This window comes from Mirounga leonina, unplaced genomic scaffold (assembly GCF_011800145.1).
Source record: "Mirounga leonina isolate KUSES-001 unplaced genomic scaffold, KU_Mleo_1.0 Mir_82, whole genome shotgun sequence".
Taxonomy (NCBI): Eukaryota; Metazoa; Chordata; class Mammalia; order Carnivora; family Phocidae; genus Mirounga; species Mirounga leonina.
In genome coordinates, this window is record NW_023270825.1 from 27,245,723 (window position 1) to 27,268,589 (window position 22,867).

Below are 22,867 nucleotides of genomic sequence, written 5' to 3' on the forward strand. Positions count from 1 at the left end.
ATAAGCCAGTATCTTTTGCCTTTGAATTTTAAGTCTTCCTGGCCCATGGCCCTTTTTGAAAAGTCTGAAATCTATTTCTCCATTAGGTGGCAATATTGTTCTTAAGAAATCATACTGCGGCCCACAAGAATATGCACTAGTTAATTCACTTTGATTCAGAATGTATACCTATACTTCCGATAGCTATTTTGAGAGTACCTAAAAAGTTACAGATCTTAACTTGATTCAGTCTTTAGCATTTTCGTATAAAATTTTTTTTGATATTCCTTTTAGAAAAATTTTAAGCTTTTTTGAGGAATTATTAACAGTAAAGTATTTCACGTGTATATTATGATGATTTGATATACATATACATTATGAAAGGATTCCTCCCATCTAGTTAGTAGAAACTTGATATTCCTGCAATTACATTTTTAATGAAAAGACCTACTCAGCATTTAACAAAGATTCATTGAGCATTACTGTGTATCTTGTATTTCAATGAATACAAAGGAACAACACTGTTCATGCCTCAAAGATTGTAATCTAGCAGGGGAGATAAGACAAATGATAAATATGTCAAGGTAGAATGGGCTAAAGTGTATAAAAGAGATACAAAATGCTGTGAAAACACACAAAGAAAATTATTACTTTTTTTGCTAATAATCTTTTTATTTTTTGTCTTTTTTCCAGCTTTATGAGGTAAATTGACATATAACATTGTATAAATCTAAGGTGTACAATGTGTTGATCTGACACACTTATATATTGCAAAATGATTACCACCATAGCATTAGCTAACCCCTCCATACTGTCACATAGTTGTCATTTCTTTTTTGTGGTAAAAACACTTAAGATCTACTTTCTTAGCAACTTTCAAGTATATAATACAAGATTATTAGCTCTAATCACCATGCTATACATTAGATTCCCCAGAACTTGTCAATCTTAGAACTGGAAGTTTGTATCCTTTGACCAGTATCTCCTCATATCCCCCTCCCTGCCAGCTGTGGTAACCTCTAATCTACTGTTTCTCTGAATTCAGCTCTTTCTGGATTCTACATATAAGTGATAACAACCATCATAGATGGTTGCCTTATATCACTCATTAACCAAGTTTTATTATTATTATCTTTCTGATTTATTTCACTTAATATAACACCCTCAAGTTTCTTTTTTTTTTTTTAAGATTTATTTATTTATTTATTTGAAAGAGAGAGAATGAGAGAGAGAGAGAGCACATGAGAGGGGGGAGGGTCAGAGGGAGAAACAGACTCCCTGCTGAGCAGGGAGCCCAATGCGGGACTCGATCCCAGGACTCCAGGATCATGACCTGAACCGAAGGCAGATGCCCAACTGACTGCGCCACCCAGGCATCCCTAAAAAATTAAGAACAATTTTAAAGCAACAGTTATATGCAAATAATGAATCATGGAACACTACATCAAAAACTAATGATGGGGATGCCTGGGTGGCTCAGTCGGTTGAGCGTCTGCCTTCGGCTCAGGTCATGATTCCAGGGTCCTGGGGTCAAGTCCCACATCGGACTCCCTGCTCAGCAGGGAGCCTGCTTCTCCCTCTCCCTCTGTCTGCTGCTCTACCTGCTTGTGTTCTCTATCTCTCTGTGTGTCAAATAAATAAATAAAAAATCTTTAAAAAAAAACAACAACTAATGATGTACTGTACAGTGACTAACATAACATAACATAATAAATAAATAAAAATAAAAATAAAATAAAACAGTTATAAGACCAGTTGTAAAGCAACAAGTTATCAGGTTCATAAACAAAGCCTACCGGGAAGGTTTTGGGATAACTTCGCAATTACGATAGAGTTAAAACACATTCCTCCACATTCCTCCAGTCTAAGAAAGTGTCTTCCCCTTTCCTACCTTGCCTGAAATGTGCCAAGTCATCCCTTTAATTAGAGCTTTTAAGAGTACTCTACTAAGATTTTTATTTATTTAAGATTTTATTTATTTGTCAGAGAGAGAGAGAGCCCACAAGCAGGGGGAGCAGCATTTAGAGGGAGAAGCAGGCTCCCCTCTGAGCAGGGAGCCTGATGCGGGATTCAATCCCAGGACTCTGGGATCATGACCTGAGCTGAAGGCAGACTCTTAACCAACTCAGCCACCCAGGCATCCCTCTACTAAGATTTTTAAAGCTATATAATTAAAGCAAGCAAACATCAATAACTACTATGCTACTACTTTTACCAGGGATTAATAGGAATGAGCGTGCTAAGTATTTTACACACATTACATTATTAAACCCACACAACATCTCTAAGAGGAGGCAGGTGATATTACAGCTACATTTTACAGGTGAAGAACCTGAGACTCAAGAGAAGTTAACAGACTATCCAAAGCCATACAGCTATCAGCTGCAGAACCAGGACATGAAGTCCACAATTTCAAACACTACATTGTCTTATCTGACTTATTCATTTCGCATATACTCTTTGGATTTGGTGATCAGCTAAAAGGTAAACAGAAATAGGATGCAGGAACTCTGGTTTCCCATCAAAGCTTGTTCTTGTTAAACAGGGCTCTGGGTAGCCCAAGGAGGGCTTGAGAGGCATTGCATGCTTGGAGAACACCATGCCCAAGAGTGAGAGGCACTAAAAGTGACGGTGGAAGGGCCTTAAATAATACTCATGGCTAAAATCATAATTTTAGCAGTAGTAATAATGCAGCAGGATCAGCAACAACAGGTAATATTTACCACACAGTGCTATGCATTTAAAACAGATTATTTCATTTAGTCTTCACAATGACCCTTTAAAGTTGGTACCATTATTCTCACCTCCATGTTTTAGATGAGGAAATTTAACAAGATACCCAAGTAGTAAAAACAGTATACTCTAGCAGCCTGACTTCAGAGCATCAACTTTTAGCCCCTCCACTACATGAAATACGGTTATCTTAGGTGGTAATACTCTTATTATTACTAGTAATAGCAGCAATGTTCAGTTGCATGTTAGAGCGGGCTCATACCAGGAATTTTGCTAGCATGTTGTTAAAGTGTTTGTAGCTTGAAATTGGCCATAATACAAGTATTTATACCAAGGAAATCAGCAAATGCTACAAATCAGGACTTTTGTCCTCAAAGAGCTACATGCCACTATAAATATAATTTTCACTTATATGATATGCACTACTTTAAGCACTTTAAATATATGAACTCATGTAGCCTTTACAGTAACCCTACGAGTCTATGAGTAACCCTTATTATCCTATTTTACAGATCAGGCAACCAAGATATAGAAAGGTTAAGTAACTTGCCTGAAGTCACAAAGCTGATTTAAGCTACTATCCCCTGCATAAATGTGCCATTTATTACATTATTACTAATGCAATAAAACTATATTCTGAGCTGAGGGGATGGAAAGTAAGAGAAAAAGCATAGCAAGGTCAGAGAAACTTTCTGAAAGTACGCAGTTTTCCTCACCCTGCCCACCCTTAACCAGAGAACCTTCTAAAATGTTCTAAAATCATCCTTCATCAGTCTAACCCTATTTTTCTTTAGGACTTTGCTACTTTGCCCCTAATGTTTCCCAAGAACTGTAATTTGTTTGTTTGTTTGTTTTTTAAGATTTTGTTTATTTATTTGAGAGAGAGAAAGAGTATAAGCAGCAGGGAGAGGGAGAAGCAGACTCCCCACTGAGGAGGGAGCCCAGCTTGGGGCTTGATCCCAGATCCTGGGATCATGACCTGAGCTGAAGGCAAAGGATTAACCAACTGAGCCACTCAGGTGCCCCTGTAATTTGTTTCTTATTGAAGTCACTCCAAAGGTTTAGTTGCTGATAAATGTGGAAGGGTGTGTTGGCTAAGATTTGGTGAAGTCACAAAAAAATCAATGCTTAGGAAAGTCTTAGAAATAAGACTTGCACCCAGTGCCACACTCATTATATCTTCCGCTTTCTCTCAAATACCCTCTGAAATGTCAAGGGAGTCCTTTACCATCTCACAGGAATAAATGTCTATGAAGGCTTTTGCACACATTAAGTATAGTACTATGATAGTCACCTGATTGTGGCACTCTGGAACTGAACCTGCAATATTTCCGAGGTATGCTTGTAGTTAATTCTACTCACCTTTATTTAAAGAAAGAAAGAAACTTACATCATTTAATTCTTTCTCCACTTGGATTTTTCTCCTCTGGAATTGTTTTATTGATTTCAGCTCTGTCTGAATCATGCCAATTTCTCTAGCTTTTTGATGGAACTGTCCCTCCAGCTCATTTATTTGCACAGTATACTTTTGTTCCTGTATGCAAAGAAACAGGTAAATGAGTTAGGAAAAAGAACAAAAGCCCCACAGAGTTGTGTTCCCTTTGAAGCCTTAAGCTATTTGTCTATCTTATTTGAAGAAATGTTCCCTTTTTATTTTTGCTTTTTGTTAGAAGTTTTACTTTTTGTTAGAAGATACCAAGTGCCTTGAATAAGAAAAAAATTCTCAAATGAGCTGATCTTATACAGAAAATGTAATTATTAAAAAGAGGTATGAGAAGACTAAACAAAATTTTAATTTGTAAGAAAGACAAATAACATCCCTAACCCTAAATTAAAATTAGTGAACTAAGAGATAAAGGAAGGGCCGGTAGCTCTAATAAATCAAGAAAGAAGGAGAAGTTGGGAAAAAAGAGGAAGGAAGGGAAGAGGGAGGAAGAGAAGGCTGAGGATGAGGAGGAAGAGTAGAAAAGGAAGAAAAGGAGAGCCGAGAAAAAAAGGGAGGAGGAAGTGGAGGAAGAAAGGGCCAATAACACAATTTTTAAAATGAATGAAATAACAAAAGGAAATGCAAATGACCCTCAAACATGAGAAAATGTTCAATGTAGCTCATAATAAGAGAAATGCAAATTAAAATACACTGGAATACTCACCTATCATGTTGACAAAAATCAATTTTGACGATACAATGTACACTGGCACATTGTGAAGACATGGATAGGAGTTAGATTTCTCAGAATACAACATGTTTGATAGACTTGACTTTGGAGCCACATAAATATTTTACCTAATTATATAATTACATAATTTATATGCACAATTTTTTTAAAAGCACTTCTAAAAATCAAAAGCAACATGTGTTCTTCAGTTGGTGGCATAACCTCACAGGAATTCTTTCAAATGGTAAAGTATTTGATCATAGATCCCTATTGGTATATATCCTAAGGGGGAAAAGTGCCCCCTAAAATCTTAAATCTGTTTCCACTAATCTATGTTAGTGGTAATATTGGTATTGTGACTGTTGATGTATTGAGGTTTGAAGCAACTACTCGATTATACCGATATCATTAAGAACAGGATTTTTGGAGAAGTTCCCCCTTGGGCAGTGGGGCAGCTCGTAACCTCAGGGGTGGCAGCTCTAACTGCAACAGCAATTATTAGGGATGGCAGCAGCTGCAGTAGGACCTACAACAGCCCAGAAGTTTTCCTGGAGCTTATCAGGTCCTCTGATGGATGAGGACCCCCAGGCAGCATTAGAGAAGCTGACTAAGGCTTTGGAACAGAAACCAGATGATGCACAGTATTATTGTCAAAGAGCTTATTGTCACGTACTTCTTGGGAATTACTGTGATGCTGTTGCTGATGCAAAGAAATCTCTTGAACTTAATCTAAATAATTCCACTGCTATGCTGAGAAAAGGGATATGTGAATACCATGAAAAAAAAAAAACTATGCTGCTGCTCTAGAAGCTTTTCTAGGAAGACAGGAATTAGAGAGTGCAGATCCTGATTTCACTGTCTGGATTAAAAGGTGTCAAGAATCTCAGAATGGATCACAATCTGAGGTGTCTGCATCCCAGAGGACTCATCAGTCAAAAATCAAGTATGACTGGTATCAAACACAATCTCAAGTAATCATTACACTTGTGATCAGGAATGTTCAAATCAAGAATGTTCAGAAGAATAATGTAAATGTGGAATTTTCAGAAAAAGAGCTGTCTGCTTTGGTGAAACTTCCTTCTGGAAAGGATTACAATTTGAAACTGAGACTTCTTCATCCTATAATACCAGAACAGAGCACATTTAAAGTACTTTCAACAAAAATTAAAATTAAAATGAAATCAAGACAGAGGCTGTGAGATGGGAAAAACTAAAGGGGCAAGGAGATGTGCCTAAACCAAAACAGTTCATAGCAGACATAGGAAATTATATCCATCATCATCTCATTATGTAAGAAATTGGGATAAATTGGTCAGTGAAATCAAAGAAGAAAAAATGAGAAGTTGGAGGGAGACGCAGCTTTAAACAAATTATTTCAGCAGATCTATTCAGATGGTTTTGATGATGTGAAACATGCCATGATCAAATCATTTAGAGTCTGGTGGTGCAGTTTTGAATATCAACTGGTCTGATGTAGGCAAAAGTTGAAATCAATCCTCTAAAAGTACTAAATAAATTAATTTGCTATCACTGTATTGCAAAACAACAACAACAACAAAAAAAGCAGGACCTTTGGTGAGGGATAAAGGAGACTCAGATCAAGTAATAAACCCTGTACTCCTGCATCTGAATTGAAAATATTGGTATGGACTCATTATATAATCTTTTAAAAATATGTATTTCCTACCTCTGTCCACTGAAAAGCCATAGAAAGAATGACAAACTCAGTAGTACCACTACTACCAGATCATTTTCTACAATAACATAATTTTATGTTATTTTTGAGCTTCTGTACAATCAAGTGTGTGAGCTTTAAGGTCACTGAGCTACTCGGAGGACCTATTCACTTACTCTTATTGTGTCTTAAATATCTGAGCTTGCCAGAAACCTGACCACCCAGTAAGTAAAAGTATTAGTGTACCTAGAAACTCACCAATTTTTCCTTCTCCTCTTGGGCTTTTTCCTTTGTTTCATTCAATTGCTGTTTCAGTTTTTCAATCTGTAGAAGTTGGAAATACGGAGTCAGGAAGGTAAAGAAATTGCCCTGTAACTTACCTTTTTTAAGTAACCTAGTTTTTTTTTTTTTTTTTTAAGATTTTATTTATTTATTTGACAGAGAGAGACACAGCGAGAGAGGGAACACAAGCAGGGGGAGTGGGAGAGGTTGAGAAGCAGGCTCCCCGCAGAGCGGGGAGCCCGATGTGGGACTCGATCCCAGGACCCTGGGATCATGACCTGAGCCGAAGGCAGTCGCTTACCCGACTGAGCCACCCAGGCGCCCCAAGTAGCCTAGTTTTTGCATGATATTGAAACCTATAGTGTTGGAGAGGTAGAGTAAGGTGGGCATATTCCATGCCCTTAACCTGCTATTGCCAGTTCTAAAACCTGGCTATCATCAGAGTTGCCTGGGTAACTATTTTTTGTGTGTGGTAAAAAACACATTATATTTACCATCTGAACCATTTTTAAGTACACAGTTCAGCTGTGTTACATATATTCACATTGTTGTACAACAGATCTCTATAACTTTTTCATCTTGCAAAACTGAAACTCTATACTCATGAAACACTAATTTCTTCTACCTACTCCCCAGCCCTTGGCAACCACCTTTCTGCTTTCCATTTCTATGATTCTGACTGCGTCAGATACTTCATATGAGTAGAAACATACAGTATTTGTCCTTTTGTGACTGGCTTATTTCACTTAGCATAATGCCCTTGAGGTTCATCCATGTGTAGCATGTAACAGGATTTCCTTCTTTTTAAAGTCTGCATTATATTCTCTTGTATGCATTTACCACACTTTTTTTTCTTTTAAGATTTTATTTATTTGAGAGAGAGAGGGAGAGAGAGATCACAAGAGGGTAGGGTAGAGGGAGAAGCAGACTCCCTGCCAAGCAGGGAACCCGATGCGGGACTCGATCCCGGGTCCCGGGATCATGACCTGAGCCGAAGGCAGTCGCTTAACCAACTGAGCCACCCAGGCGCCCTACCACATTTTCTTTATCCATTCTTCTGTGGATGGACATTTGGGTTGCTTCCACCTCTTGACTGTGAATAATATTTGAATGAACATGGGTGCACAATATCTCTTCAAGATCTTGCTTTAAATTCTTTTGGAAATTACCCCACAAGTGGATTGCTGGATCATGTGGTAATTCTACTTTTAATTTTTTAAGGAACCTACATACTGTTTTCCATTATGGCTGCACCATTTTACACTCCCACCAACAATGCGCAAGGGCTCAATTTCTCTGCATCCTCCCCAGTGCTTGTTATTTTCTATTTTTATGACAGTAGTAGCCATCTTAATAGGCATAAAGTAATATCTCACTGTAGTTTTGATTTGCAATTTCTCTTATCTGGGTAACACTTTTGAAAAAAGTTTCAAGAAGAGTACAAAGAGGTCTCATATACTTTTCATCCAATTTTGCCCCATTTGCTTTCCCTCTCTATGTATGCATAGATAGATCTATCTAAAATATGAATATATAAATGATATATTTTTTTCTGGACCATGTGAGAATAAGTTTAAGACATCATGCCTCTTTACCCCTAAATATTTCAGAAGGTATTTCCTAAGAAAAAGGACATTCTTTTAGAAGCACAGTAATCAAAATCAGAAAATTTTTTTTTTGAATAATCTTTCTAGTTTAATCGGAAGAAAACTCATTTGATCCACTTTGCGAAGATACTTGAAATATGTTTAATAATAAAAGGCCACCAACGTTCTCTTTTAATTTTTATTTGCATTTATTCTGCAGAACTTACTCCCGGGCCATAAGTTTTTGTTTCTTCAGTTTCTTCTGGGATATCTTTTTCTTCTGTGCAACCTCCTCTTCTGGTTTAGGAACAATCTGCTCTTTTTCAGTAAGGATCATCTCAATGTGGCAAGGAGAGCTCATGTATGGGTTAAACCGACCATGAGCCCTGTACATTCTACACCGCATCTTGGGGGCTTTGTTCACCTGGATGTGCTCAATGACCAGAGAATCAACATCTAAACCCTTAAGTTCAGCATTACTCTCTGCATTTTTAAGCATGTGCAGTAAAAATTCAGCACTCTTCTTGGGCCACCGACCCTGTGTCCAGCCCCACTGTTTGGCCTGGGCACACCTACCAACTCCACCATTGTAGCGACGGAATGGCACACACTGCTTCTGTAAAGTGACGTCTTTCAGATACTTGGTGGCTTTTCGGATATGCATACCCTTGATGGCCTGGGCAGTTTCACGTGTGTTCTTAAAGTGAACACGAAGATTTGAACCTCTTGATTTACATGATTTTGTAGGGTTTTCTGGGTCAAGCGAATAGCGAACCATTTTCAGAGGTCACCTCAGGCCGCTTAGGGGAAGAGGAAGAACAGAGGCCAAAATCAGAAAATTTAACATTGATATAAGACGATTATTTCATCTATAGTCCATATTCAAATTTTGCCACCAATTGTCCCAGTAGTGTTCTTTATTGCAACTTTTCTTTTTCTGGTCTAGGATATAATCCTTGATTATGCATTTAGTTGTCACGTATCCTAGTCTCCTTTAATCTCGAACAGTTTCTCAGTCTTTGTCTTTTAGGGTCTCAACAGTTTTAAAGAGTAGCAGCCAGGGTTGGGGTTGTCTGATGCTTCTGCATGAGCAGATTCAGATTATGCATTTTTGGCAGGCATATACTGTCTAAGTGATGATATATACTTTTCAGTGCATTACATCATGAAGTAATTGATGTTAATTTTCATCAGTTGGTTAAGACTATGTCTGCCAGGTTTCTCCAGTTAAAAATAGCAATTTTTCCTTTTGTAATTATTAAGTAATTTATGGAAAGGTATTTTGACACTATGCAAACACCTTCTGCTCATCAAACTTTTACCACTAGTTTTAGCATCCACTGAAGATTCTTAATGAAATCAATTATTGCCGTGATGCTGAATGGTGACTTTTTTAACTCCCCCATTCTTTTTTTAAAAATTTATTTAAGGGTGCCTGGGTGGCTCAGATGGTTAAGCGTCTGCCTTCAGCTCAGGTCATGATCCCAGGGTCCTGGGATCGAGTCCCACATCGGGCTCCTTGCTCAGCAGGGAGCCTGCTTTTCCCTCTGCCTCTCTCTCTCTCTCTGTCTCTTATGAATAAATAAAATCTTTTAAAAAATTTATTTAAATTCATTTAATTAGCATATAATGTAGTATTTGTTTCAGGGGTACAGGTCTGTGATTCATCAGCCTTACATAACACCCAGTGCTCACCACAACATGTACCCTCCCCAACGTCCATCACCTAGCCACTCCATCCCCCGACCCCCCTCCCCTCCAGCAACCTTCAGTTTGTTTCCTAAGATTAAGAGTCTCTTACAGTTTAGTCTCCCTCTCTGGTTTCATCTTGTTTCATTTTTTCCTCTCCCCCTATGATCCCCTGCCTTGTTTCTTAAATTCCACATATCAGTGAGATCATATGATAATTGTCTTTCTCTGATTGACTTATTTTGCTTAGCATAACACCCTCTAGTTTCATCCACATTGTTGCAAATGGCAAGATTTCTTTTTTTATAGCTGTGTAATATTCCATTGTATATATATGCCACATCTTCTTTATCCATTCATCTATCAATGCATATTTGGGCTCTTTCCATAGTTTGGCTATTGTGGATATTGCTGTTGTAAACATTGGGATGCAGGTGCCTCTTCAGATCACTACATTTGTATCTTTGGGGTAAATACCCAGTAGTGCAACTGCTAGGTCGTAGGGTAGCTCTATTTTCACCTTTTTAGGAATCTCCTGTTTTCCAGAGTGACTGCACCAGCTTGCATTCCCACCAACAATGTAGGAGGGTGCCCCCTTCTCTGCAACCTCGCCAACATTTGTCGTTTCCTGACTTGTTAATTTCAGCCATTCTGACTGGTGTGAGGTAGTATCTCATTGTGGTTTTGATTTGTATTCCCCTGATGCCGAGTGTTGTTGAGCACTTTTTTATGTGTCTGTTGGCCATTTGTATGTCTTCTTTGCAGAAATGTCTGTTCATGTCTTCTGCCCATTTCTCAATTGGATTATTTGTTCTTTGTGTGTTGAGTTCAATAAGTTCTTTATAGATTTTGGATACTAGCCCCTTATCTGATATGACATTTGCAAATATCTTCTCACATTCTGTCGGTTGTCTTTTAGTTTTATTGACTGTTTCCTTTGCTGGGCAAAAGCTTTTTATCTTGATGAAGTCCCAATAGTTCATTTTTGCCTTTGTTTCCCTTGCCTTTGGTGACGTGCCTAGCAAGAAGTTGCTGTGGCCAACGTTGAAGAGGTTGCTGCCTGTGTTCTCCTCAAGGATTTTGATGGATTCCTGTCTCACATTTAGGGCTTTCATAAATTTTGCGTCTATTTTTGTGTGTATGGTATAAGAAAATGGTCCAGTTTCATTCTTCTGCATGTGGCTGTCCAATTTTCCCAACACCATTTGTTGAAGAGATTGTCTTTCTTCCATTGGATATTCTTTCCTGTTTTGTCGAAGATTGGTTGACCATAGAGTTGAGAGTCCATTTCTAGGCTCTCTATTCTGTTCCGTTGATCTATGTGTCTGTTTTTGTGCCAGTACCTAACTCTCCCATTCTTTGGAGATTTAATAATTTACTACATTCTACTGAAAGGAAAAACTTTCCCTTCTCCCTTATTTATTAATGTATGTTTTATTAGCAATATGCACTCATGGACGTATTTTATTCAATGGATTATAATCCTTTACTATCATCATTTTATTTCGATTGTTTCAGATTTGGCCAGTGGGAGCCCCTTCAAGCTAGTACCTGTGCCCTTTTTTTTTTTTTTAAGATTTTATTTATTTATTTATTTATTAAAGATTTTATTTATTTGTTTGACAGAGAGATAGCGAGAGCAGGAACACAAGCAGCGGGAGTGGGAGAGGGAGAAGCAGGCTTCCCCCCAAGGAGGGAGCCCGATGTGGGACTCGAACCCAGGACCCTGGGATCATGACCTGAGCCGAAGGCAGACGCTTAACGACTGAGCCACCCAGGCGCCCCAAGATTTTTTTTTTTAAAGATTTTATTTATTTATTTGAGAGAGTGAGAATGAGAGAGAGTACATGAGGGGGGGAGAGTCAGAGGGAGAAGCAGGCTCCCCGCTGAGCAGGGAGCCCGATGCGGGACTTGATCTCGGGACTCCAGGATCATGACCTGAGCCGAAGGCAGTTGCTTAACCAACTGAGCCACCCAGGTGCCCCCAAGATTTTATTTTTAAGTAATCTTTACACCCAATGTCGGGGCTCGAACTCACAACCCTGAGATTAAGAGTCACATGATCCACCAACTGAGCCAGCCAGTTACCCTGCCTTTTAATTTTCTTACTTACTTTCTTGCACAGATATTCCAGGCTCATCTTTTACTTTCCCTACTCCGGTCTTAGAATCAATCATTTGTCCAAGGTTGCTAGTATGTTTTAGTAGGAAACCTGAGTAGCTTTTTTTTCTTAAAGATTTTATTTATTTATTTGACAGAGAGAGAGAGATCACAAGTAGGCAGAGAGGCAGGCAGAGAGAGGGGGGAAGCTGGCTCCCTGCTGAGCAGAGAGCCCGATATGGGACTCGATCCCAGGACCCTGAAATCATGACCTGAGCCGAAGGCAGACGCTTAACTGACTAAGCCACCCAGGAGCCCCCTGAGTAACTTTTTAAACTAACAACTCCTTGACATGGTTATAGAATCAGAGGATATATAAGTGAAATACTGTCGTAATTAGACTAGTTTAAGGGAAACCTAAAAATTTTATGATATAAATTGTGAGAGTTCTAAGTCATATAGGTCAGGTGTGAAATATGAGATTTATTTTGTGATTGAACAAAGCCTTAAATGCAAAAACACCAGTTTTGTTCAATATATTTCTAAAACACATTTCATTTCTAATATTTCTATAATTAACATGATATAAGACTATAAACAGTTTAAAGTTTTAATGACACATTTCTAGGATATAGCAGAATGAGTAACAAAACTATAGGAGAGCTCATTAAACAGGATATATTTAATCTATTTTACTTTTTCCTCCCAAGATAGTCTCTTTGGTTTCAGTGGGCATCTGCAATTATGAGAAAATTATGTCATTTGCCATAGCCAGATGCTGACCTCTGATACACAAAGGCAGATGAAAATCAGGAAATACAAGTGACACTGATAAACCAACAGCAATCAGCTAATGCAGGCCACAAAGCTTCTATGTGATGAATTTGGAAAATTACTTGACCTAAAAGCTTACCTTAGAATAATACTTTATAGAAGACAATTTTAATGCCTACTATTGAAAGAACAATTTTTTTTTTAAAGATTTTATTTATTTATTTGACAGAGAGAGACACAGCGAGAGAGGGAACACAAGCAGGGGGAGTGGGAGAGGGAGAAGCAGGCTTCCCGCCGAGCGGGGAGCCCGATGCGGGGCTCGAACCCAGGACCCTGGGATCACGACCTGAGCCGAAGGCAGACGCTTAACGACTGAGCCACCTAGGCGCCCCGAAAGAACAATTTTTTTAAAAGATCTTATTTATTTGACAGAGAGATAGAGCCAGAGAGCACAAGCGGAGGGAATGGCAGAGGGAGAGGGAGAAGCAGGCTCCCAGGTAAGCAGGGAGCCCGACACGGGGCTTGATCCCAGGACCCCGGGATCATGACCCAAGCCAAAGTCAGATGCTTAACCATCTAAGCCACCCAAACGCCCCTGAAAGAGTAATTTTTAAAATGGAAGTTGCCTAGGAAAGAAGGTAACAAAAATAACAGTAATGTATAAAAATTTACTTTAATAAAATTCACAAAATCAAGACAAATGTTCAGTTGCCTGATTTCTGTAATATGCTTTCACTATTATCTTGAAGTTAGTTTTGATTGATATTAACTTTTTCAAACTATCAGTACACTCACAAGCCATTCATTCATGCATGCAAAAATATTTTAATGAGCGCCTTCTATGTGTTATGCCTGTACCAGGTGCTGGAGAGGTAGCACTGAACAACAATAAAAAAAAAGCCCCAGGATGCCTGGGTGGCTCAGTTGGTTAAGTGGCTGCTTTCGGCTCAGATCATGATACCCAGGTCCTGGGATCGAGTCCTACATAGGGCTCCCTGCTCAGTGGGGAGCCTGCTTCTCCCTCTCTCGCTCCTCCTGCTTGTGCTCTCTCTTCCTCTGTCAAATAAATAAATAAAATCTTTTTTAAAAAAGCCCTCAAATTCTTTACTTCTGTGAGGTTTCATTCTAATCAGGAAAAGAGACAATAAACAAATATATAAGTAATATTCATGCAGCTCATAGAGGCAGATGGGAAAGAGAAGAATTTGGAGTTGCACCTAAATTCCACTTTAACACCCACTAGCTGTGTGACTTTGGGTCACACAGGTACAGTTTAAGTTAGTATCTGTCCTTTCTGAGAGTCAATTATCTATAAAATGGGAATGACATATTGTAGCTACATGGGGTTATTAAAAGTCCTTAATGAGACAAGAGAGGTATAAAGTACCTAGCATAGTGCTTGGTACAAAATATGGTCTCCAAAATATTAGTTCCCTTCCCTTTTACTTCCAGATCTAAAATAATAGTTTCACTCTCAACACTTAAATAGGGTACAGAAAGATAAATTCAAGACTCAACTAGCCAAAAAAAGGAGATTCAACTTGCTGGGTTCATAATCATGTGATCGTGGATTATCAGTGAATTGCTTTATAAATCATTAAAAGTATTTATCAATATCAAAAAACATATAGGTCAGGGGCACCTGGGTGGCTCAGTCAGTTGAGTGTCAGAACACTTGATTTTGGCTCAGGTCATGATCTTGGGGTTGTGAGATGGAGCCCTGTGTCTGAGCTCTGCACTCACCAGGGAGTCTGCTTGAGATTTTCTCTCCTTATCCCTCTGCCCTTCCCCCACTGCTTGTGTGAACACTCCTTCTCTCCCCGCGTCAAATAAATAAATCTTGAAAAAAACAGACAGGTCATATACTATGCTCTTCTTAAAATAAAATGGACCATAATGTTCCCATATGACCATCAATCTCTGTTTCAGACAAGAAAACAATGGGACAAGGTCTGAAAATAAAAGAGCCAATTCTAACAGTAAAGCCATTCAGCAATAACGTCCTGCTTCAAGTATGACAGAGGTAGTTATTGAGACTCGGGAGGGTTTCTACCTACCTACCATATTATCTTTCTCCTGATCCTGCTTCTTCAGATAACTTAATACAGACATTGTATCTTTCTCCATTTTATACTGCTGTTTCTTTAAGTCCTCATTACTTTTTGCCAGTCTCCGGGAAGTATCACGATACTCAATCCTAGAGAGTTCTGTGACTTCCAGCCTGGCCTCCCAAAGGGAGGCATTGGCCTTGGCTCTGTCCACTGTAGATTCATCAGCTTTTATTATCTTCCTGCATGGGAAGAGGACATTGACAGCATATAACTATTTCTCTACTATATTAGAATTATACCTTTCTCTTTACTACTATTTGTTTTGGTTGGCATTGCCTGGCACATATGAGCAAATATTGTTGGATGAATGAGTTAATAAATACATATTTATGATAAGGGAGTTAAGTGGGTGACTCTTCTCAGAAGAGGGGAGCTTTGGAGCATAACTCTAAAGGACTGGAAAAGCAAAGAGGAAAGGCGTAAGTCAAATTCATTTCATAAATCTTTCACATCTTTTCATTTACCTCTTTTTCTCGTATTTGAAACTGTCATTTCTATTCCTACCCACTCAGTTTTAGACCTTGGTTCTCACTCCTGCAAATCCATTACCTTAGTTCCCCCTCTGCATGATAATACATTCGTAGTGTAACTGTAAGTCCATCATTCTGTAATCTTCCACATACTCCAACCCCAGTTTTGGTTTTGTTTTAGGTTGTTTTTTGGGGGGCGGATTTCTGGCTAGACCTTGGACAAAAGATCAAGTCACAAGGACAAGTATGTTAAATACTTTATTAGCTGGTGCCACAATGCATCAGGCTTCAAGGACAGCTGAGAAACGAACCATAATCACTTATACAGAAGTAAAAAGAAAAATTTAAAATAATAATAATAAAGCATGGCTTCAAAGATTGAAGTGATAAAAGTAGAGTTTTTCAAAATAAAGATTTAGGGGCGCCTGGGTGGTTCAGTCGGTTAAGCGCCTGCCTTCGGCTCAGGTCATGATCCCAGGATCTTGGGATCGAGCCCCGCATCGGGCTCCCTGTTCGGCGGAGAGCCTGCTTCTCCCTCTCCCTCTGTCTGCCACTCTGCCTACTTATGCTCTCTCTCTGTTAAATAATGAAAAATCTTTAAAAAACAAACAACAAAATAAAGATTTATGGTATGAAGATTAACAAAACAATGCCCCTTATATGTGGTAGGCACTGGATGCATAAATATTTAGATAATAAGTAAGACTTTACCTGCATTTGAACTCTAAATATTTTCACACATAGATTATGTGTGGATCTTTCTGTACTATCTACCCTCCATCCCCACCAACTTCTGGTTCTCCATCCCTTTCCCTTCTGTTCTCTTCAAATTAATGCCAGCCCCACCTCCAACCCTCTAGCCTGTTATTGCTTTGACCTCCCTTTCCAGCATGATTTAGGCAGTAGTGACAGGCTGCCTTGCTATAATCATCCAATTACTCCCTGAAGGTATCAGGTCTAAGCTGCTCAGAACAGTTGATGGCAGCTAGGATTTCTCATAAAACCACTAATACTGACTGAAAAACAAAGCAGCGTTTCTCAAACTATGAGTCATGGAAAATCCAAGGAATACAAGGTCTGTTACCCTCAGTGTTCCTCCTTGTTGATAAATGTACTGTAGATGCACGGTCAAAAATAGAAAACTTATGCTAGTGAGTTCCAAGAATGTGACAAGCCCTTGGCACTTTTAAAAAGTGCAAGACTGGGGCACCTGGGCGGCTCCGTTGGTTAAGTGTCTAACCTCAGCTCAGCTCATGATCTCACTTTGGCTCAGGCCATCATCTCAGGGTCCTGGGATTCAGCCCTGCGTCAGGGCTCTGTGCTCAGTGGGGAGTCTGCTCAAGGATTCTCTCTCTCCCTCTCCCTCTGCCCCTCTCTCTCCTTCTCAAATAAATAAAATCTTTTCTAAAAAGTGTTTATGCAGGGCGCCTGGGTAGCTCAGTTGGTTAAGCGACTGCCTTCAGCTCAGGTCATGATCCCAGGGTCCTGGGATCGAGTGCCGCATCGGGCTCCCTGCTCTGCAGGGAGCCTGCTTCTCCCTCTCCCACTCCCCCTGCTTGTGTTCCCCCTCTCGCTGTGTCTCTCTCTGTCAAATAAATAAATAAAATCTTAAAAAAAATAATAATAAAATTAAAAAAAGTGTTTATGCAATTATGTAAAAAAGAAAGAAAAAAGTTACACTGCAGAAGAATACTTATATTAATACATGGGGGGGGCTACAAATAAATATGTACCCTGGGCTATCATTTTATAAAGAGGAAAAAGAAAATCCCCAAATGATAGTAGTAGTTACATTTGGATGATGGGATTACAGGTGATTTTTGTTTTCTACTTTGACTTCCATGTTTCCTAAACCTTCTGTACTGAGCATGTATTACTCTCTTAAACAAGTTACTTTATAAACCTTACAAGTTTGGGGGATTCCCTTTTGGTCCCATATATAGTGATTGATGCTGGACACCATGTATGATTCCAACAAACCACTAGAGTCACCCAATAGATTTAGTGGCAATCTAGCATCAACTCCATGCAAAGGGTTAGTGCTACAGCAATGCCTACTTTAGGGGTTCTGACCAGCTTGGGGAAACGTGAACAATTACCAATTCGTTCAAATCTTTTACGTTTTCCTTTGAACCAAAAGGAATCCTTCAAAAGGCCCAACGAACTACTTCTTCAATCACCCAGAGATTCTCTAGATGTTCAAGATATTCTCAACTACATCACAGAGATCTCTCAGGTGGGGGGCGGGGGCGGGGGGAGAATGAAACCCAGAGCATAGTTCCCATTGAAAAAAGAGAAGATTCAAGTTGAAGCATACATGGACACCTTAATTTGTTTATTTAACAAATAATAAGCATCCACCATGATCCAGGGTCTCTGCTAGGTGCTGGAGATATGGAGAATAATGCTTAGTGCCTACTCTAGAGAAGCTTGTAGTCTTTTTTTTTTTTTTTTTTTTTTAAGATTTTATTTATTTGACAGAGAGAGGCACAGCGAGAGAGGGAACACAAGCAGGGGGAGTGAGAGAGGGAGAAGCAGGCTTCCCGCAGAGCAGGGAGCCCGACGTGGGGCTCGATCCCAGAAGCCTGGGATCATGACCTGAGCCGAAGGCAGACGCTTAACGACTGAGCCACCCAGGCGCCCCGAGAAGCTTGTAGTCTTGAGCAGGGGTTTCCAACCCTGGCACTACTGATATCCTGAGCCAAATAATTCTTTGTTTGGAGAGCAGGTGGGGGGTGTCCTGTGCATTGCAGGATGTTTAACAGTATCCTTGGTCTCCACCCACTAGATGCCAGTAGCACACATCCCCCGATGAGAACCAAAAATGTCTCTAGATAGTGCCAAATGTCCCCTGGGAGCCAAAATCGCCCCGAGTTGAGAACCACCGGTCTGGAGCAGTACTGTCCAACAGAACTTTCTGTGGTGATGTTAATGTACTATACCTAGGCTGTCCAATACAGTCACCAGTAGCCACATGTGCCTATTGAACATATGAAATGTGGCTAATACAACAGAAGATGTGATTTTTAAATTTTAAGAGCCACACATGGCTGGTCACTACCCTATTGGACAGCGCTGGTCTAGAGGACCTTCAGTATACCAAGAAATGTTATCCTGACCTTCTGATCTTCACTTCTAGTGTCAGAACTAACTCTTCCTCCTCATTCCCAGTGCTTTGGTTTTTTCACTAGCCCCTATTTCATTTGGTCCTGTATTTTATTCTTTGGGAACTTATCTGCCTCCATTGTTAATGCATTACACATAGGCAGGGGCTCTGTCTAAATTATTCAGGGTCCCAAAACTCACACTCCGTTGTTTAGGTTGGAGCAGTACGGTTCGCATGCATTTTGGGAATTTTTGAACAATGAGGCTGTCCTTTTCAGAATCCAGGAGAGCAAGAGGAGGGCAGTTAGCCAGCCGGCCAGCCCCAGCGTCCCGCCGGTTCCCAGCCCCGAATCCCCAGAGGGTAGGCCCGGGGAGAGGGGACCCCAGCGTGGCTTCTCCTTACTTCTTGTCTTTGTCTTTGCCTTTACTCTTGCCTTTCTTTTTGTCCTTTCCCTTAGACGGCATCCTGGCTTCACCAGGGGCCCCACTGCAGTCGACGTTTCTCCACCGCCTCCCCGGCCCGGCTCCGTTTCTAAGGAAACCAGCACGCCCAGCTTGTAACGTTCCGTCCCGGCCGTTGCCCGTGCGCCTGAGAGCGCACGCGCCCGTGACGTAGCCCCGACGCCGCCGCCGCAAGGGGCCCGGTCCGCGGGCCGGGCACGGGGGCGGGGCAGAGAGCGCTCCCAGGGCTGAGGGCGGCGGGCGGCCGCGCCGGGGCGGCGCGCGCGCGCGGTGAGTGTGCGGGCAGCGGGGACGCGGCTGGGCAGGCTGGCGGGCGCGGGTTCGAAACGGGCCCGCACGGGGCGGCGGCGCGGCGTCCTGCAGGCCGGGCGTTTCCGGCGGCGCGACGGTCGGTGCGCCCAAGCCTCAGGAGGCTTGCTTCCCTGGGGTTCCGTCCGCCCCGCCGCGGGCGTCGGTGCGTCACCCCGCGCCGGCTTTGCAGCGTTTCCCCCTCCTTGCCATCGCGTCCACCCCTTGGCCTCACGCCGCAGCCAGCGTGGCCGAGGCCGCCGTGCTCCGCCTCGTCCTCTCCCGAAGCTGCCCTGACTCTTTTGGTTTCCTTCTCCCTCTCCTAGCTTCTTCTTTTTTTTTTTTTTTTTTTTAAGATTTTATTTATTTGAGAGAGAGAGAGAATGAGAGAGAGCAAGCACATGAGAGGGGGGAGGGTCAGAGGGAGAAGCAGGCTCCCCGTCCAGCAGGGAGCCCGATGCGGGACTCGATCCCGGGACTCCAGGATCATGACCCGAGCCGAAGGCAGTCGCTTAACCAACTGAGCCACCCAGGCGCCCCCTCTCCTAGCTTCTAACTCTGGCTAATTCTGTAAGGGATGAAGCATTCAACGGACTTGCCAGGCTCAACACTTTTTGATGAGGCCGTGGAGCACTTTTCCGAGGGCGGTGGTTGGCGGTGAGGCTGGCAGCCTCGTTTGGGGAGCGCGTGCGGGCGTCCGAGAAAAGTCCTGTCAGCTGGGGTCGGAGAGGCTCCGACGAGGAGAAAAGTGTTGTCACCTGGGGTGGGAAAGGCGGCAGGGCCACGAGGAGAGAGCTCTGGGGTCAGGCCCTCGGCCCCGTTCTGTCCCGTGTGTCCGACGCTGCCCGCCCAAAACGGCCCCGGATTCCCATTTATTGATACCTGTCTCGTCCGCGGCCCCTTTTTGTGCAAGTTGCATGCAGTTGGAACTTCGGCCTTTTGGTGCTTTGTTTTTTGTTTTGTTTTGTTTTTTCCTGAGCACATTTGTGAAAAGGGGTATTCAAAAGTGTTCTTTTTCAGAGGAGGAGCTCTGTGATTATGCCTTCATTCTGTGAGAGTTAGTCATTGAGGACGATCGGGAATTCATGGTGCCAAGACAGTGCCTAGGAAACTTGTGACTGAAGCTCTGCTATGCGTTATCCTACATTTCAAATTGAATTTAAGGTGTTTTTGTTTGTTTTTTTTTTTTTAAGATTTTATTTATTTGACAGAGACAGAGAGGGAACACAGGCAGGGGGAGTGGGAGAGGGAGAAGCAGGCTTCCCGCGGAGCAGGGAGCCCGATGCGGGGCTCGATCCCAGGACCCTGGGTTCATGACCTGAGCCGAGGGCAGATGCTTAACGACTGAGCCACCCAAGCACCCCTGAATTTAATGTTTCTTTAAAAACTTTGTACATCTTCCCTCTCCATTTCTCGAGGTCTTTGTCCTGATGTCCCCTTACTTTTTTTTTTTCCCTCCAGTTGTGTAGCTTCTGTTTATGAATTCTGTGGCTAGAGGGAACATGCTGATTTGTTAATGAGCGCTGAAAATCTTTTTAGACACAGCGTGTGGGGGCGCCTGGGTGGCTCAGTTGGTTAAGCGACTGCCTTCGGCTCAGGTCATGATCCTGGAGTCCCGGGATCGAGTCCCGCATCGGGCTCCCTGCTCGGCGGGGAGTCTGCTTCTCCCTCTCCTGCTCTCTGTCTCTCATTCTCTCTCTCTCAAATAAATAAATAAAATCTTAAAAAAAAAATTATAGACACAGCGTGTGTTAGCGTGATTTTAGCTTACCCCCCCTTTTTTTTGAGTAGAGTTGATTCACAGTGTTATATTAGTTTCAGTTGTACAACATAGTGATTCACCTCTATAGGTTCTGCTATGCTCACCACAAGTGTAGCTACCGTGTAAAATGCTATTACAGTATCATTGTATTTTCTATGCATTAACTTACTCCCTAAGTCCCTTTTATTCCAATGATTTATTCATCCTGATGTAGGGAAATGTTGGGGTTAAGAGCCGACGGCCAAGAAAGAATTCTTGAGACATCTTCGGTGCAAAAAGGTGGTTTAATTAAAGCATGGGACAGGACCTGTGGCCAGAAAAAGCTGCCCTGGGGTTGTGAGGTGTGGCCAATTATATACTTTCAAGTTGGGAGGGGGTTAGGGATAGCTTAAGTCTCTAAGGAATTTTGGAAGCAAGGTTTCCAGGAGCTTGAGGGGGCTAGCTATTATTAGGAAAAGGTCATTTATTACTGTCTAGTAAACCCTTAGTCATGAGACCCTTCAGATGTATATCAGTGGGCCATATGCTTGGGGGATGATTGCCAACATATATCTTGGTGGGGAAGTAGAGATAAAAAGTTTCCAAAGGAATTTTTATATATTAAAATAGACCACAGGATTCCGGGGGGTCGGGCTAAGGTTTCCTTTTGCCCTTACCAAAGTACTAACATCAAGGCAGCTGAGTTCCTAGAGGAACATCACTCTGCCTGTTCCAAGGACTTGTCATTGGGCTTTAAATAGTAAGGAAATTTAATTTTTTTATTTTGCCTTTGTTTCCCACATCAATTACACAGCTAGAAGCCTGCATCTCCTATTCCCCTTCACCTGTTTTGCCTAACCCTCCAACCCCTTCCCTCTGGTGACTTACTGTATTTCTGGTGCAAATTTTCCCTCTATTTGTATGTCACACTCTGGTGGGTCCATACACTGAAGGAATTTCCTCTGATAATATCCATAAAGTTAGGATTAATTTTTGTCTGAGGTTCTGAAAGTGCATCCTATTGATAACTTGCAGAAAAGAGAGGTTAGGGCATCTTCTATACAGGCTGTATATTTGGAATTCTAAAAATTGGTTATTGTATAATATGAAGGTCAGTTCAAGACTTTCCTTGTTTGAACACAGGCCTATAGACTCATTTATAAACATGAAAATTTGATTGTAACAAGATTATTTCTTAATATACACATAATACTTTAAATTACATATACTTTATAGTTTTTTAAAATCATACAACATTTTTATTTACCATAACTTTGTAGTTAAAACTGCTGTGATATGACTATGGCTAAGAGAAATGCCCATATTTATACTATAGTAGAGGTGGTTCTAGAATTTGCAGTCTTCTGAACCTCCACATTCTCTGCCAAAGAACTGGATATTATTCAGTCATCTGTTAGTAAGAAACATCTGATGATACAGATAGTAAAGTAGGCAGTTGCTATTTAGCAATTCATCTGGTAACATTTCCTTCCATAATTTCTGGTAGGTAGGTTTACTGTGAAGTTTCAGGATCATCTTGCTGAATAAATATGCTTTGTTTTATTTTTTAGAATGCTAATGCCTTTTTTAAAAAAGATTTATTTATTTGACAGAGAGAGAGAGCAAGAGAGGGAACACAAGCAGGGGGAGTGGGAGAGGGAGAAGCAGGCTTCCCGTGGAGCAGGGAGCCTGACGCGGGGCTCGATCCCAGGACCC

General features: G+C 41.2%; 3 protein-coding genes and 1 pseudogene across 11 annotated transcripts in view; 2 read left to right on the forward strand and 2 right to left on the reverse strand.

The window, feature by feature from the left end:
- BBOF1 (basal body orientation factor 1) overlaps window positions 1–19,288 on the reverse strand; it is a 39,573-nt gene extending 20,285 nt beyond the window's left edge. The window contains exons 1-4 of the mRNA XM_034993312.1: window positions 19,064–19,288; window positions 15,036–15,264; window positions 6,802–6,867; window positions 4,103–4,246 (exon numbers count right to left, since the gene is read on the reverse strand). Of these exons, the coding sequence (XP_034849203.1) occupies window positions 4,103–4,246; window positions 6,802–6,867; window positions 15,036–15,264; window positions 19,064–19,125 (501 nt within the window). The 5' untranslated portion in view covers window positions 19,126–19,288. The remainder of the gene's footprint in view (window positions 1–4,102; window positions 4,247–6,801; window positions 6,868–15,035; window positions 15,265–19,063) is intronic.
- On the forward strand, window positions 4,783–6,466 carry LOC118002658 (annotated as a pseudogene).
- On the reverse strand, window positions 8,607–9,234 carry LOC118002659 (60S ribosomal protein L17-like). Its single transcript, XM_034993302.1, has one exon. The coding sequence runs from the start codon at window positions 9,187–9,189 to the stop codon at window positions 8,635–8,637; it is 555 nt and encodes a 184-aa protein (XP_034849193.1). The 5' UTR covers window positions 9,190–9,234; the 3' UTR covers window positions 8,607–8,634.
- Window positions 19,289–19,342: 54 nt separating the features above from the next.
- Window positions 19,343–22,867, forward strand: part of ENTPD5 (ectonucleoside triphosphate diphosphohydrolase 5 (inactive)) — a 39,382-nt gene continuing 35,857 nt past the window's right edge. For 3 of the 9 annotated variants that reach the window (XM_034993289.1, XM_034993297.1, XM_034993290.1), the window contains exon 1: window positions 19,343–19,392. The gene's annotated coding sequence lies outside the window, so the exon portion shown is untranslated. The remainder of the gene's footprint in view (window positions 19,393–22,867) is intronic. The other 6 variants (XM_034993300.1, XM_034993298.1, XM_034993293.1 and 3 more) reach the window with 4 other exon arrangements.